Source organism: Podarcis cretensis (assembly GCF_951804945.1).
Source record: "Podarcis cretensis genome assembly, chromosome: 9".
Classification (NCBI taxonomy): Eukaryota; Metazoa; Chordata; class Lepidosauria; order Squamata; family Lacertidae; genus Podarcis; species Podarcis cretensis.
This window is the reverse complement of record NC_137178.1, coordinates 12599468-12613713: the sequence shown is the minus strand read 5'-3', so window position 1 is coordinate 12613713 and position 14246 is coordinate 12599468. Positions and strand designations below refer to the sequence as shown.

Genomic DNA, 14246 nt, shown 5'->3' with positions numbered 1-14246 from the left:
TCAATTTAGGGGGGAAATCCATCCAATAGACATTAGATGATCACCAGGGCTAGCTGGCTAAATTAGTCCTATTTGGGCCAGCAAGGAGACCAGAGGAGAATTATCTGTGGGATCCCAGAGTGGGTAATCTTCATAAAAAGGGGAGGGGGAGGGAAGGAAGGGGAATAAAAGATCAGGCTAAGTTCAAATTGAAAGCCAGGCAGAATAGCTCTGTCTTACAGGCCCTGTGGAAGGAGGTTAAATCCTGCAGGGCCCTGGTCTCATGGGACAGAGCATTCCACCAGGTCGGAGCCATCACTGAGAAGGCCCTGGCCCTGGTGGAGGATAATCTGACTTCCTTAGGGCCCAGAACCTCTAAACTATGATTATTCATGGACCTTAAGGTCCTCTGCTGGGCATACCAGGAGAGGCGGTCCCGTAAATACGAGGGCCCTAAGCCACAAAATTGAAGGGGTACATTCAGGAGGTGTTTTGCCGAGACAAGGAGGGAAGGCATAACGGCCTCAAATACTGGAAATGCATAGCTGAACTTTGGAACCGTCTTCCATAGGAGGCAGTGAGAGCCATCAATGTGGATTGGACACATTCATGGAGCAGAAAGGCTGTCAATGGCTACTAGCTATAGTACGCTCTCCTTCCAAAGTCAGACTCAGCAATGCTAGTGAATAGCGATTGCTGGAAACCACAGGAGGGGAGAGTTATCTTATGCTTGAATTCTGCTTGCAGGTTTTGTGGGAATGCAGGAGAGGATATATTGTCTGATTATATCCTTTTCCAACTTGTGTTAACAAGTTCACAATTTAGCAGAGTACCATTCCCCTTTTGTTTAAACTCAGAGGATGTGTTTGCTCAGGCTCGCTAAAGCCTCTATAATAACTGTTCAGGTATTTTCCCCTTATTCCGTCATAAAAGATAAGACACGACACAGTCTTCTATAAAAGTATAAAAAGGTTTACTTCTATAAAAGTATAAAAAGGTTTACTCACACATCATTCTGTTCACAATAGGATCCCCGAAGGCAGTCTTAGCTTAGAAAAGTAACATTTACCTAGAAACTATCTCATGAGAAGACAGTCCCCTTTTCCTCTCTTGGTTGGAAGCCAAGATGCATGTAGTCAAAGAGAGAGATGGCTGCCCTGTCCTGTGCTTTTGTCATTACCTGCACAGGTGAGGCCACGCCCACCTCTAGTCACATGCAGAGGAAGTCTGTCCCAGCCCAGAAGGAAACAGGAAGTTTACCTGCTGGCTGGACAAACATTCCTCCCCATGTGTAAACATGTTCACTCTAGGAATGTTGTACTTGACTGCTCTTGTGTTTCACATCCCACAGGTTTCCCACAGGTACCTGGGTGGCCAGTGTGAGGATAGGATGGTAGACTAGATGGGCTATGGACCTGATCCAGCTGGATCTTTTTATAGACTTAGGTTTTTTTAAAGTACTAGAAGTAAGCACCTGCTTTGACTAGACAAACTTCATTTAAACAAAGGAGAGTTTGGAAAAGTCTTTCGACCAACAAGATGCTTAATCTTTACTTGGTTTTCATATGTGCATGCAGGGTTTTTTGTGTTATTTTTAAAGTCCCTTAAAGTCAAAATAGTAAAAGACCTGAACTTAGAATTTCCCACTCATTTAACACATTGTTAAGAACCACTTACTTAATCACACATCGCTGGCTCAATGTGTTCCCATTAAGCGAAATTTATGCCTTAATAGCATCCCATTTAAGGAGCGCTCATTGTCCTACAGTGTCATTTGGCGGAAGACGCTCCCCGAGACATATCCAAGGACGGCTAATGATTCTGAGAACTGCCATCATGTACGCCAGCTAATCAAACGTCCTCTTGGTCTCCTCTTTGCAGGGTCGTCTTGATGCGCTGTGGGCTTTGCTGAGGCGGCAGTATGACAGAGTATCTTTGATGCGACCGCAGCAGGGAGATGAGGTGCGTGTTATGTGTTTGTGGCCTGTTTGCTGTGCTGTTCACAACTCTCCACAGGGCTCTTCCCTTTTGTGTATGGAAAGATGGCCTACATAAATTCAGGTCCAGGGTTTCAGTCAAGGTTTTTTCCCCATCGCTTCCTGGAGATGCTTGAAGACCAGACCAGACCAGACCAGATCAGAAGAATCTTTGTTTGCATCAGCCACTAGCCATAGCAGTAAAATAAAGCACAGTTGTACTGAACATAGAGGTAAAGGTTTAATTCTACAAAACACCGTACTTTTCCGTCTATAAGACGCTCCATGTATAAGATGCCCCATATTTTGGGGGACTCAAATTTTAGAAAATGGGGGAAGATAGCAGAGTTGTTGAGGTTTTTTGGGGGTGGGGATTACCCAGGGTTATTGAGGTTTTTTAAGCGGGGATTGCTGAAAATCGCTCACCCACACATGTCCTAAAATCCGCCTCTCATCTGTCCCCTCAACGGCAGAAGCTGCAAATCACCCGCCCAATTGCCACAGCGTCAGCCAATCAACACCAACCGTTGCTGTAGCAACCAATAACACACCCACCCTATGCACTATCCATGTATAAGACAACCCCACTTTTTAGCATAATTTTTAAAGAAAAAAACCTAGTCCTATACACAGAAAAGTACGGTACATTCCAAAGCTTTACATCAACAATCAAGTAATAGATCTTATTCTAATCGCCCCTGCTATTCATTTATTTTTTTAAGTTTCTGCTGTCACCTGGTTATCTTGATCTGCTAGACATAGTAGCAATGGTTGAGTGACCTGGCATGGGTATTAGTAGAGGCGTAATAACACCACTCCTCAAATCTTTATAAAGTAGTGCAAGCTAGCAACACGCAAGCTGCTGATATCTAAGAACAGATGCTGTACACCACTAGTCTCTGATCTCCTTCCCTTAGAATGGCTGAAATTCCAGTCGCTCCTTGTGTGACTTATGGCGGTCTGCAAAGGGATGCTTTTGCCAGACCTAAAAGTGGACATTAAGCTTAGGACTGAGGACCTGACTTCCCCCCAGGCTGAAGCCTATAAGGGGGAGGGCATTGAAATCCCATTAAATGGAGGGCTGTAGCAAATAACACATTATATTTGCATGCAGTTAATATAAATCAGAGGACGCAGGTGGCACTGTGGGTTAAAGCCTCAGGGCCTAGGACTTGCCGATCGAAAGGTCGGCGGTTCGAATCCCTGCGGCGGGGTGCGCTCCCGCTGCTCGGTCCCAGCGCCTGCCAACCTAGCAGTTCGAAAGCACCTCCGGGTGCAAGTAGATAAATAGGGACCGCTTACCAGCGGGAAGGTAAACGGCGTTTCCGTGTGCGGCTCTGGCTCTGGCTCTGGCCAGAGCAGCGATGTCACGCTGGCCACGTGACCCGGAAGTGTCTCCGGACAGCGCTGGCCCCTGGCCTCTTAAGTGAGATGGGCGCACAACCCCAGAGTCTGTCAAGACTGGCCCGTACGGGCAGGGGTACCTTTACCTTTACCTTTAATATAAATCAGAGGGCTGTGACTAATTAGCAACATCTTTACTTACTGGGACTTTATAAAACCACAAGAGCAAGGGACACCTGGTGGATTTGTTTTGCCTTTTCCATTCGCTTTATATCCAAGACTTGTTGATCCCAAATAGTAATGCAAAATTCTGGCAAGGTTTTGAGTTACTGGGAAACTGACAAACAGGAAATGTGTGTGTTTGGAGTGGGGGGAGGAAACAGAGATATTTACAGAATTTATTTGGCTGTCAGTGCTAAATTTGATTATAGCATTTGACTCACAGAGAAAATGACATGAGCATGCAGATGTGATAGAGGCTGATGAAGAGGAAGCCAGTATGTTTGAGTCTTTGTTAAATTCCTCAGCCACCTCCTATCCAAAATTCTTTATCTTTAATAGAGCATGCATCAAGATTCAGTGTTTAGTTCATTCATCAGTTATCTTACCCATTCAATACATTTTGATCAGTTAAAACAAGGCAGCAGACTCTTGAATTTATTTTTACTTGTTCCCAAACCCTTTTTGTGGCTGTTCACTTCTGGATCAAGCAAGGGGTTTGGGTGCTTGCCAGTAGAATAGCTTAAATATTGACCACCTTTTACATGCTTGCAAGAATGAGGTGGTTTCTGTAAGTTACTTACACGACAGGGAAGAAGACTTTCGTTACCTCTAAAACAAACAGCAGCCAGCGTTTGATTTCTGTGGAAAAAATCAGAGAGAGAGAGAGAGAGAGAGAGAGAGAGAGAGAGAGTTGAAAACAGAGTCTATAATTTGGCTGCTGAACACAGTGCTAAAGACCGTTATCATCTTTTGGGTGTGACTTGTGGTGTTGCAAGAACACAGCTTCTGCCTGGGTTGTGGGGGGAAGCACATTTTAATCCCCTGAAGGAAAATTTGCTCGTTTATTCCTCAGTTCAGATCAGTACCTCACGCGAGTGTGAATCAGTAAACAAAACCACAGTAAGCAAATACAACTGTCACGCTGAACAGCGAGCGAAACGAAAGGGGCTCCTGTCATCTCTTTGCCAAAGAAGCCCCATTTGAATGCGAATTTCTGATGAAATAATTGAAGCTGAAGCATCAAGAACCAGAAAGGAGAGGGCCCTCTCTCCCGCCTCTCCTTTCCGCAGTTCTTCCAGACACTTAAGAGCGATGCTGGCCCAGTTTGAGGGCCACCCTCCGCTGATCAGAAAAGCTTTGATTGTGGACGGAACTCCTCGGAGTCATGAATTTTTCAGCCCGCAACTGGCGAGGTGAGGGAGGCTTGTACAGGTGTGAGCTAGCAGGTTGTTGTCGACATCTGTTTGGAGCAGAGGCCCAACTCCACCGCCAGCCTGCAGCGAGGCTTCTGGGTTGTCAGCAGATGTAGTTAAGGATGGAAAAACAGTGTTTTTTGGTCTCAGATTTCCTGCCCGGGGGGGGGGGGGAGAGGGGGAGCCCTGAAACACGAAAGGTAAAGTGGGTGGCGGCTGGCACAGCTGCGCTCCCAAACATGCCCGAGGCACAAATAGAAGAGATCTAATGTAGTTTGACTCTGTTGTGGTGGGGAGATGGGGAGAGAGCGCCACTTCAGAGACAACTTAACGTGGCAACATCTGCCACCAAGTTTCTAGGGACTGACAGGGGACAGCAGGTATGGATCGAAGTCCCCACATAGACAGCCTGCATTAAGCCATGAACTCTTTTGAAGGCTTTCCATCAAACGTGCTGGAGTCCTCAGCAGGAGCTGGGCTTGTTTTTGTTTTTCCCCCATTTTTCAAAGCGGTGTTTTGGGGCGGGTGTAGATTGTGTGTGTGTGTGCGTGCCAGCAAGGTAATTTATAAATGATGCATCGCCACACACCCTCAACGTTTGTTTAAAGTGGAGAGAGAGAAAGAGGGGAGAAGAAGAAAGGGAGATCAGCAATACTTTTGGGGTTGTTCTGTAAAACAGCCAATTAATTCTCAGAAGTGCTTCTTGGATTTAATTGAGGTTACGTTCACCTTCAGACCACATCGCTACAACCGAGGCAGCCGCCTGAGTGTTGAAACGCTGTCGCAGCGACACCTTGTCGCGCTGTTGCAGGAGATAGTGTTGGCTCCCCCCTCCCTCCAGTGCTTGTTGTTCAAGGGGTTTCGGGCAGCAATAGACAGAAAACTGGCACAGCTTTCAACATGCGCATTATGCTCCTTTGCTCCTTATCTAAGCCGGCTCATGCATTTTGATTTATGAGCCCAACACTGGCACACAGACTCATACACCACTCAAAGTTTTTTTATTTTGTGTGCGGAGGGCATTATTATTATTTTTCCCCGCTTCCTCTTAGGTTTTGCTGGCTGTTGAAACTTACTGACACTGAAAATTACTGTTGATCCTGAAAAGATGCAAGCATGCTGTACTTCATGGTTCTTATGAAGTCAAAACGGATTTTTCACTACCCCTCGCACAGTGCCAATTTGCTGGGGTCTAGCAGAGTTTGGTTCAGGATCAGGGCTTTGTTTGAGTTGGCTCTAGAATTAAAATAGGAAATGGATCCTGGTGGTTGCAGGTCGTGTTCTGAACGCAGCGGTGGAGTTTTGAGAACCCCTTGTTACCAAACAGGCTTCAAGAGCAAACTCCCTCCTGCCTCTTGCAAAGCATTCTGGAATGCCAGAGCCAGTTGCAACACAGCACAGCAAAAAGTTAAAGCGGATGTGTTAAAGAATCAGCTTGCGTTTCTTGATCTGTTTCTTTACACAATCAAGCTGCAGAGATTGCTATATTGAGCTTGCCGCCTGCCTACGCATTACCAGGAAACCCCAGCCTGGTTTCTTTTGCTAAACCACAACAAACCTCTGGTTACGTGAAACATAATAAACACACAAGATGTAACCGGCTGTACTTTTGAATAAATAAGGTGCACTATTCATTGTATCAAATTGTAGATTTCAACAGAAGTCTCATAAAGTTCAACGAAAAAAGCAGAAGACACAGTAGATCAGTTCATTCTATAGTCAGTTCATGCATAAGGTCCATACATATATAAGTGTATATATGTCTGTTCATAATCCACATGAAGAGTTGTTACAGTTCCACAGAATCCTTTCACAGAATCAGAGGCAAGGATTTTCGGAATATTAGCTTTGCAACCAATACTATGCTATAAGATCCACTGTCCTGTAACATTACATATGAGCCTGTACTACTGACAAAGCCTAGTGTCAGAGGCTTAAAGCTGTCCAGCTGGCAGAGATAAGACTCCAGGCTCCCAGCCAGTTCCAAACCATTTGATTTATTGACAAAGTTCAAATGTACATCTCCAGCGTTTCAATTAGCGTCCTTCCCCTTGTGCGCAGTTGCTGCCTCGAATCTTTCTTCTTCCTTTTCCTCACCCAGCATGCAAGTCTGCGAAAACTCCTCCCCTTACTTCCTCTGTGTACAGAATGACTTGTCCCAGGCTCCTCCTCCTTCCCCTCTACGTCAGACCCACTGTCAGACGAGAAGCTGCTGATAATCTCTTTAGGCTCTCTATAACTGCTGGTTTCTGTCCTTTCATCTTTTCCCGTTTCCCTGACACCTAGGATGGCGAAACAAGGCTAATATTCCAGAAATCCTTGTCTTAGACTCTGTGAAAGGATTCTGTGGAACTGTTAACAACTCTCTATGTGGATTATTGGACTCTTATGAACAGACAGGTGGAATACAGTGGTGCCCCGCAAGACGAACGCCTCGCAAGACGGAAAACCGGCTAGACGAAAGGGTTTTCCGTTTTGGAGGCGCTTCGCAAAACGAATTTCCCTATGGGCTTGCTTCGCAAGACGAAAATGTCTTGCGAGTTCCTGCGGGGTTTTCCCCCCTTTCCCCCCCTTTTCCTAAGCCCTAAGCCGCTTATCAGCTGATCCGCTGATAAGCCGCTTATCAGCTGATCCGCTAAAAGCCGCTAAACCGCTAATAGCGCTAATCCGCTAAGCTGTCAATGGGCTTGCTTCGCAAGACGAAAAAACTGCTATACGAAGAGCCTCACGGAACGGATTAATTTAGTCTTGCGAGGCACCACTGTAGATACTTATATATGTATGGACCTTATGCATGAACTGACTATAGCATGAACTGATCCACTGGGTCTTCTGCTTTTTTTGTTGAACTTTATGAGACTTCTGTTGAAATTTACAATTTGATACAATGAATAGTACACCTTATTTATTCAAAAGTACAGCCGGTTATGTCTTGTGGTTTCTTTTGCTAGCTCACTTCATGGGCAAGGGAGTCAGAGCTCATTGATAGATCATCTGCAGCTGAGCTTTACAACCGAGCAAGTGTGTGCCCTTTCACACAAACACTTGTAGAGACTGCTTGCACCTGTGTTTGTTTTAATGTGTGAACAACCCTTAACGCCACACTGCCTCTTATTCCCAGTATCCAGTCAGTGAAGTCCCAGTCCCTCTTTCTGGATTGCCCTCTGTACCTCTGTGTACTCAGAATTTGGCGCATTGGGCATTTGATTCTTCCCTTGGGAAGACCAACTGTGTGTGGATTGTGTTTGAGGGCTAAAGGATGTTTGACCCTGATCATACGACAGCCCCCTTGGTGTGCAGTGGCTGCTTGAACATGCTGCATCCTTGAGAAGTGGCTATTGCTTGATCCTAAGATGACGTGGCGCTGTGGGTTAAACCACAGAGCCTAGGACTTGCCGATCAGAAGGTCGGCGATTCGAATCCCCGCAATGGGGTGAGCTCTTGTTGCTCGGTCCCTGCTCCTGCCAACCTAGCAGTTTGAAAGCACATCAAAGTGCAAGTAGATAAATAGGTACTACTCCGGCGGGAAGGCAAGCGGCGTTTCTGTGCGCTGCTCTGGTTTGCCAGAAGCGGCTTAGTCATGCTGGCCACATGGGAGGGAGCTGTACACCGGCTCCCTCGGCCAATAAAGCGAGATGAGCGCCGCAACCCCAGAGTCGGTAACGACTGGACCTTTACCTTTTTAAGACGACTGCAGAGGAGAGTGGGAGACAAAATTGTTTCTTACAAATGGTGGAGGGTACAAATATTGGCGGCCAGTCGCAAGGCAGCAAATTGACTGTGATGAATACCTGGGATGTGCTGCGCTGTACAACCTGCTGCGTAGAAGCATGCAGGTGGGATCCTGTCTGCTCAGGAAGGTGAAGCCCCCTTCCTTTCTCTTCCTGTGTGCATTGCTAATTTCCCTCTCCCCATTGCAGCTGTCAAATATCAACTTGGCTACGTTGCAAAGCATTAGAGGGCTGGGATTGTTTCGCAGTTTACCTTGGCCCTCTCTGTTGCAGCGCACTGCCAATATTTGATATAGCCATTTTTCCTCCCTTTTTTTTTTTGCATTCCACCAGGATGCCCCGCTACGAGGTAGATGGGAACAAAAGCAGTTGCGTTTTAAACGGAACGAGGCTGCCAGGGAATGAGACCCCTTCCATATCTATATATAACTATGCTCCATCATAAAAACGCAAACTCCCTGATTCCAGCACAGCCATTATGACCTGTTGGGAACTGACGTGGTTTATGTTAATGCTGCGTATCTCATTAGTCTAGTTTACAGAAGGGCTTGCTACCCTCCCAGAAACAGCAAGCAGAAAGCTGACAGTTTAATTCAGTTGCTCCTCTCCAGAGGAAACGTGACAGCTTTAACTGTCTTGTGCACCCAGATTTATGAACTAGTCCCGCGCTCTTAACCAGATTAGTTCCTTTTCCATTAACTGTAGAAAATAGGGCAGCTGTCCGAGCGGCTGGTTGTAAATTCGATAATGTCTGCTGTGTTAATCTGTAGGCTTTTCAGATGGAGAAGGCAACAGATAACAGGATTAAAGTTTCACGACCCAAGGTTTTCACAGCTTGTGAAGGGGGCATCGGGAGGAGGGGCAAGAAAGAGAAGGGGGGGGGAGACACATACAGAGAATGGAGAATGACGTCTGTCATTAATCTTAATTGATTGCCAAGAGGTTTTAATCTGGGTTATTAATTAGGGAAGTCCTTAACACACTGTCCACATAGGAACATCAGATGCTCTTTTGTGAAATATGATGCGCTTGTATAGACACAGGATTTATTGACTGACAGTATATTTTAAAAGTCCATATTGCACTGGGTTTTTTGTTGATATATATGCATGTGTGTCTGTATACACATACACAGAGACATAGTGAAAGTTACAATGTGGTGATTGTTGACAGTCACACGTGAACGCTGACAATCTCCGATGAATTTTATGAATGACTGAAAATAAATATGTTTACCCGCTTTTTGGACATGTTCCAAGTAAATGCTGACAATCATATCTGGGTGATTGTTAAAACATAACACTGACTGCACGCTGATAGTGCTGTGTAGATAATGATAAATAGTTTGGGATTTGGGGATTCACTGGATTACAGATTTTCACTGAAATAGATGCACCTATGCTCTCATGCACACCATGTACAAATGATGTAACTACAGCTGAATGGAAGTTGTAGTAAAAGGCTTCCTTAAAGGGTCCTGTATTTATTACTTGCCATTTTAAAGGAAGGTGTCTTCCACTTTTTTCATTTCTCTCCCCTTCTCTCTTCGCACCTCCAAAATACATGGACACATTTTTCTATTAGATAAGTTTTTTTCTATGTCTGTATGGAGGTGAGCACATGTGTTTGCAGAGCTGTCACTAGCCCATGTGCAATATAACTATTTGCATAAATCTCTGTATTTAATTCTCTCTGTCAGTAGCTCCTGGTAACATAACTTGGCGCAGCTACTAGCATTAAGGACATCGCATGTTGCTTAGCATTTTAAATTTTAGATTGGGCGCATCATTGTTAATAATCTGGACCACACTGTTGTAAAGTCTTGGCCTGCTGATTTTGATCTAGAATCACGCCCATCTCAGTCCAAGCTGGATATTACCTTTTGCGGAAACAAAACCACCTCTTCCACCATTACCTTGAGAGAACTGTGTGGGTTCATCAGCTATTTCATCTCTTTCCCATGTAACAACAACAACAACAACTTATTATTCATACCCCACCCATCTGGCTGGGCTTCCCCAGCCACTCTGGGCGGCTTCCAACAACGTATTAAAATACAGTAATGCATCAAACATTAAAAGCTTCCCTAAACAGGGCTTCCTTCAGATGTCTTCTAAAAGTCAGATAGTTGTTTATTTCCTTGACATCTGATGGGAGGGCATTCCACAGGGTGGGTGCCACTACCGAGAAGGCCCTCTGCCTGGTTCCATGTAACTTGGCTTCTCACAGTGAGGGAACTGCCATAAGGCCCTTGGCGCTGGACCTCTGTGTCCAGACAGGAACGATAGGGGTGGAGACGCTCCTTCAAATATACTGGACCGAGGCCAGGCATAGATGGTAACTAAGGTAACGCTTCGCTAGCAGAACTGAAGATGTTTATTTATTGCAGAACATGGAGATTTGCAGAAAAACATTGGTTTTGACCAAATGTTCCCCAGCCTCAAAAATCCAGCCACACAATGAAAGCTGGAGCTAAATGCAAATGGTAGCCTTTGAAATCTCAGCAGCTGTTGACTTCAGGAGCTCTGGATTTGCTGGAAAAGGGAGTAAGCAGCAGAACTCTCCAAGTGGCCCTGTTTTCCAGGGACAGTCCCAGATTTACAGAAGCCATCCTGGTGCCTGATTTGATCTCGAAATGTCCCACTTTTCCTTAGGACATCTCTATTTTCATTGGAGAAATGTTGGAGCAAGCATAGGCAAACTCGGCCCTCCAGATGTTTTGGGACCACAACTCCCATCATCCCTAGCTAACAGGACCAGTGGTCAGGGATGATGGGAGTTGTAGTCCCAAAACATCTGAAGGGCTGAGTTTGCCTATGCCTGTGTTGGAGGGCATAAAGTTGTGTGGTCCCTGAGCCAACCTTTAGAAGATACCTCAAGATAGCCCTGTATAGGGAAGTTTTTTAATGCTTACTGTTTGATTATGTTTTTATATATGTTGGAAGCCGCCCAGAGTGGCTGGAGCAACTTAGTCAAATGGGCGGGGTATAATTATAATTATTATGGAATAGGACATCCCTGTTTTCATGAAAGAAATGTTGGAGGCTATGAAGCAGCGCTATAATAAATTTGAATCTTGTGTGTACACACCTTGCTTTACAGCCCTGCTAAGACAAAGACCACTTGCATCACTGTTTTAAAAAACTGCTATTTATACAGAACCCTTAAACTTGATTATTTGGAAGCTTAAAGACAGAAACATAGTTCAGAAAGAGGAAGGCTTTGCAAGTGAACCAAATGGGAAGTATCTAGTTTCAGGTGGGCACTTTTAAAAGAAGAAGAAGATCTCATTTTACCTCTTCCCATCCCTTCCTTTTATTGTACTCCTATAACTCTCGGTGATTTTATTATTTTCACAATTAATTTTTGCATGCTCATAGCCTGTATTAATGAAGTACAGTTTCATTAAGATATTAAAAAGTAGGAGGGGGAGGGAGAAATATTAAAGAGTTGAGTTATTAACGTTTCGAAATAACCAAGTGCACACACCAAGTAAGATCTGTGCCGTCTTAACTTCTCGAGGCGTCGCTGTTAGGGGTGTTGTGCATCTTCTAAGAAAGGCGGTTTCTTTTTGTGCATTTTTAAAAGAAACGCAGTCATAAGTGCCAACGTTTTGTATGTGTTTTAAACCCGTAGGAAGCAATCCAGTGTAGGCAGACATGCAAAAAAAGCTGAATGTTGTGAGATTCAGGACAAAAGAAAGCACTTCTCCACGCAGAACAGTATACCCAAAGGAGCTTCTCCACCCCCACCGCTCTGCCTGGACACTGAAGTCCAGCTCTGAGAGCCTTCTGGCGGTTCCCTCACTGCAGGAAGTGAGGTTACAGGGAACCAGGTAGAGGGCCTTCTCGGTAGTAGCACCCACCCCGTGGAATGGCCTCCCACCAGATGTCAAGAAAATAAACAACTATCTGACTTTTAGAAGACATATGAAGGCATATGTCCTTTAGGGAAAATTTCTTTAGGGAAATTTTTAATGTTTTATTGTGTTTTTAATATTCTGTTGGGAGCCACCCAGAGTGGCTGGGGAAGCCCAGCCAGATGGGCGGGGTATAAATAATAAATTATTGTTCTTGTTGATCCAGCGGCCACTGGGGGGTTTCTGTAATTGCCAGCTGTAGTTGGTCTTTCTGGGGTTTTCTGTAGAGGCTTGCTAGTCAAGAGAAAGCTCCATTCTCTAACTAGATAATACAGTGGTACCTTGGTTCTCAAACGCCTTGGTACTCAAGAAACTTGGAACCCAAACACTGCAAACCCGGAAGTAAGTGCTCCGGTTTTTTCCAGAAGCCGAACGTGCTCCATTTTGAGTGCCACACTTCCGTTTTGAGTGTTACACTGAGGTCTGTCTGTTTTTGCTATTTATTTTCATTTTTGCAGCTTTTGCAGCTTTTTTGCTTTGTTTTTGTGACTGTGTGGAACCCAGTTCAGCTACTGATTGATTGATTGATTGATTGTGTGACTGCAGTACATTGTTTATTGCTTTCGTTTTATGGGCCAGTGGTCTCGTTAGGTAGTAAAATTCATGTTAAAATGCTGTTTTAGGGGTTGTTTTTAAAAGTTTGGAACGGATTAATCCATTTTGCATTACTTTCTATGGGAAGCATGCCTTCCCATAGATGTCTTTTAAACATCACAGAGCTGTTTTCTATTTGACTTCTGCTGGGAGGGCTTTTCACAGTTCCATAAAACAAAGCAGTTAATTTGCATCTTACCAAAGTCTCATTCTGCAAGTGCCTTTTATAGATATCGATCACAGAAGTGCAGAACAACTTAGAGTTTGATAAGCAAAGAGCTACAGTCCAGCGTCATAAAGAAAGGACAAGCCTTTAATACAGGGGCCGGATACTTTTTCAGCAGGGGGCCGGTCCACTGTCCCTCAGACTTTGTGGGGGGCCTGAGTATATTTTGAAAAAAATTAAAAATGAACGAATTCCTATGCCCCACAAATGACCCAGAGATGCATTTTAAATAAAAGCACACATTCTACTCATGTCAAAACACCAGGCAGGCCCCACAAATAACCCAGAGATGCATTTTAAGTAAAGGACACATTCTACTCATGTAAAAACACGCTGATTCCCAGACCGTCTGCGGGCCGGATTGAGAAGGTAATTGGGCCAGATCCAGTCCCTGGGTCTTAGTTTGCCAACCCATGCTTTAATACCTTATTTCTCATCCCCTGTTACAATAACGTGCCGGAAGTGAAATCAACAACGAACGTGCCCTGAATTCACAGCCTCGCTGGTTTAAAATTTACCCTTCACAATTAAAATTAGCCCCCACTGATTAATGAACTGAAACTTTACTTGATTGATCTACCAATTAAAGGTTTGCGGGTTTGTTTTATGCCCATGGGAGTACGTCAGGAGAGATGGAATCAGACACAAACCTTCCCGGCTCCCCCCGCCATGTACACCCAACATCCGCCCCCCCCTCCCCGAAATCAACCTCGGCACGGGCAGCAAAAATGGGCCTGCATGAAGGATGGGGTGTGACAGATCTTGCTGCCCATCTTTTTATTTCCATTTAACTGTGTCACTGTTCTTAGCATTTTAATGCTAACAAATGCTCCCACTTGACAGTTTGCGTCGCAACCTGAATGCAGCTGAAACATAAAGGTATGCTTTTTCTTTCTTCCTTTTTTTACTTAAGCAAAACACAGAGAGGGTGTATTAATTCAATTACAGGTAGCGCAGCCTTAGCGCTGCTGCCTTCTGTCACTAACTATAGATATAGATACATATGACTTGGCTTGTGGTGGGTCACCCTGAAATGGATTTTTTTGGCAGTGGTGGACAAAT

At 44.8% G+C, this 14246-nt stretch overlaps 1 protein-coding gene across 1 annotated transcript in view; it reads left to right on the top strand.

The window, feature by feature from the left end:
- Positions 1-14246, top strand: part of ANTXR2 (ANTXR cell adhesion molecule 2) — a 157314-nt gene that overhangs the window by 96492 nt on the left and 46576 nt on the right. The window contains exon 16 of the mRNA XM_079990947.1: positions 1861-1941. Coding sequence (XP_079847073.1) covers positions 1861-1941 — 81 coding nt within the window. The remainder of the gene's footprint in view (positions 1-1860; positions 1942-14246) is intronic.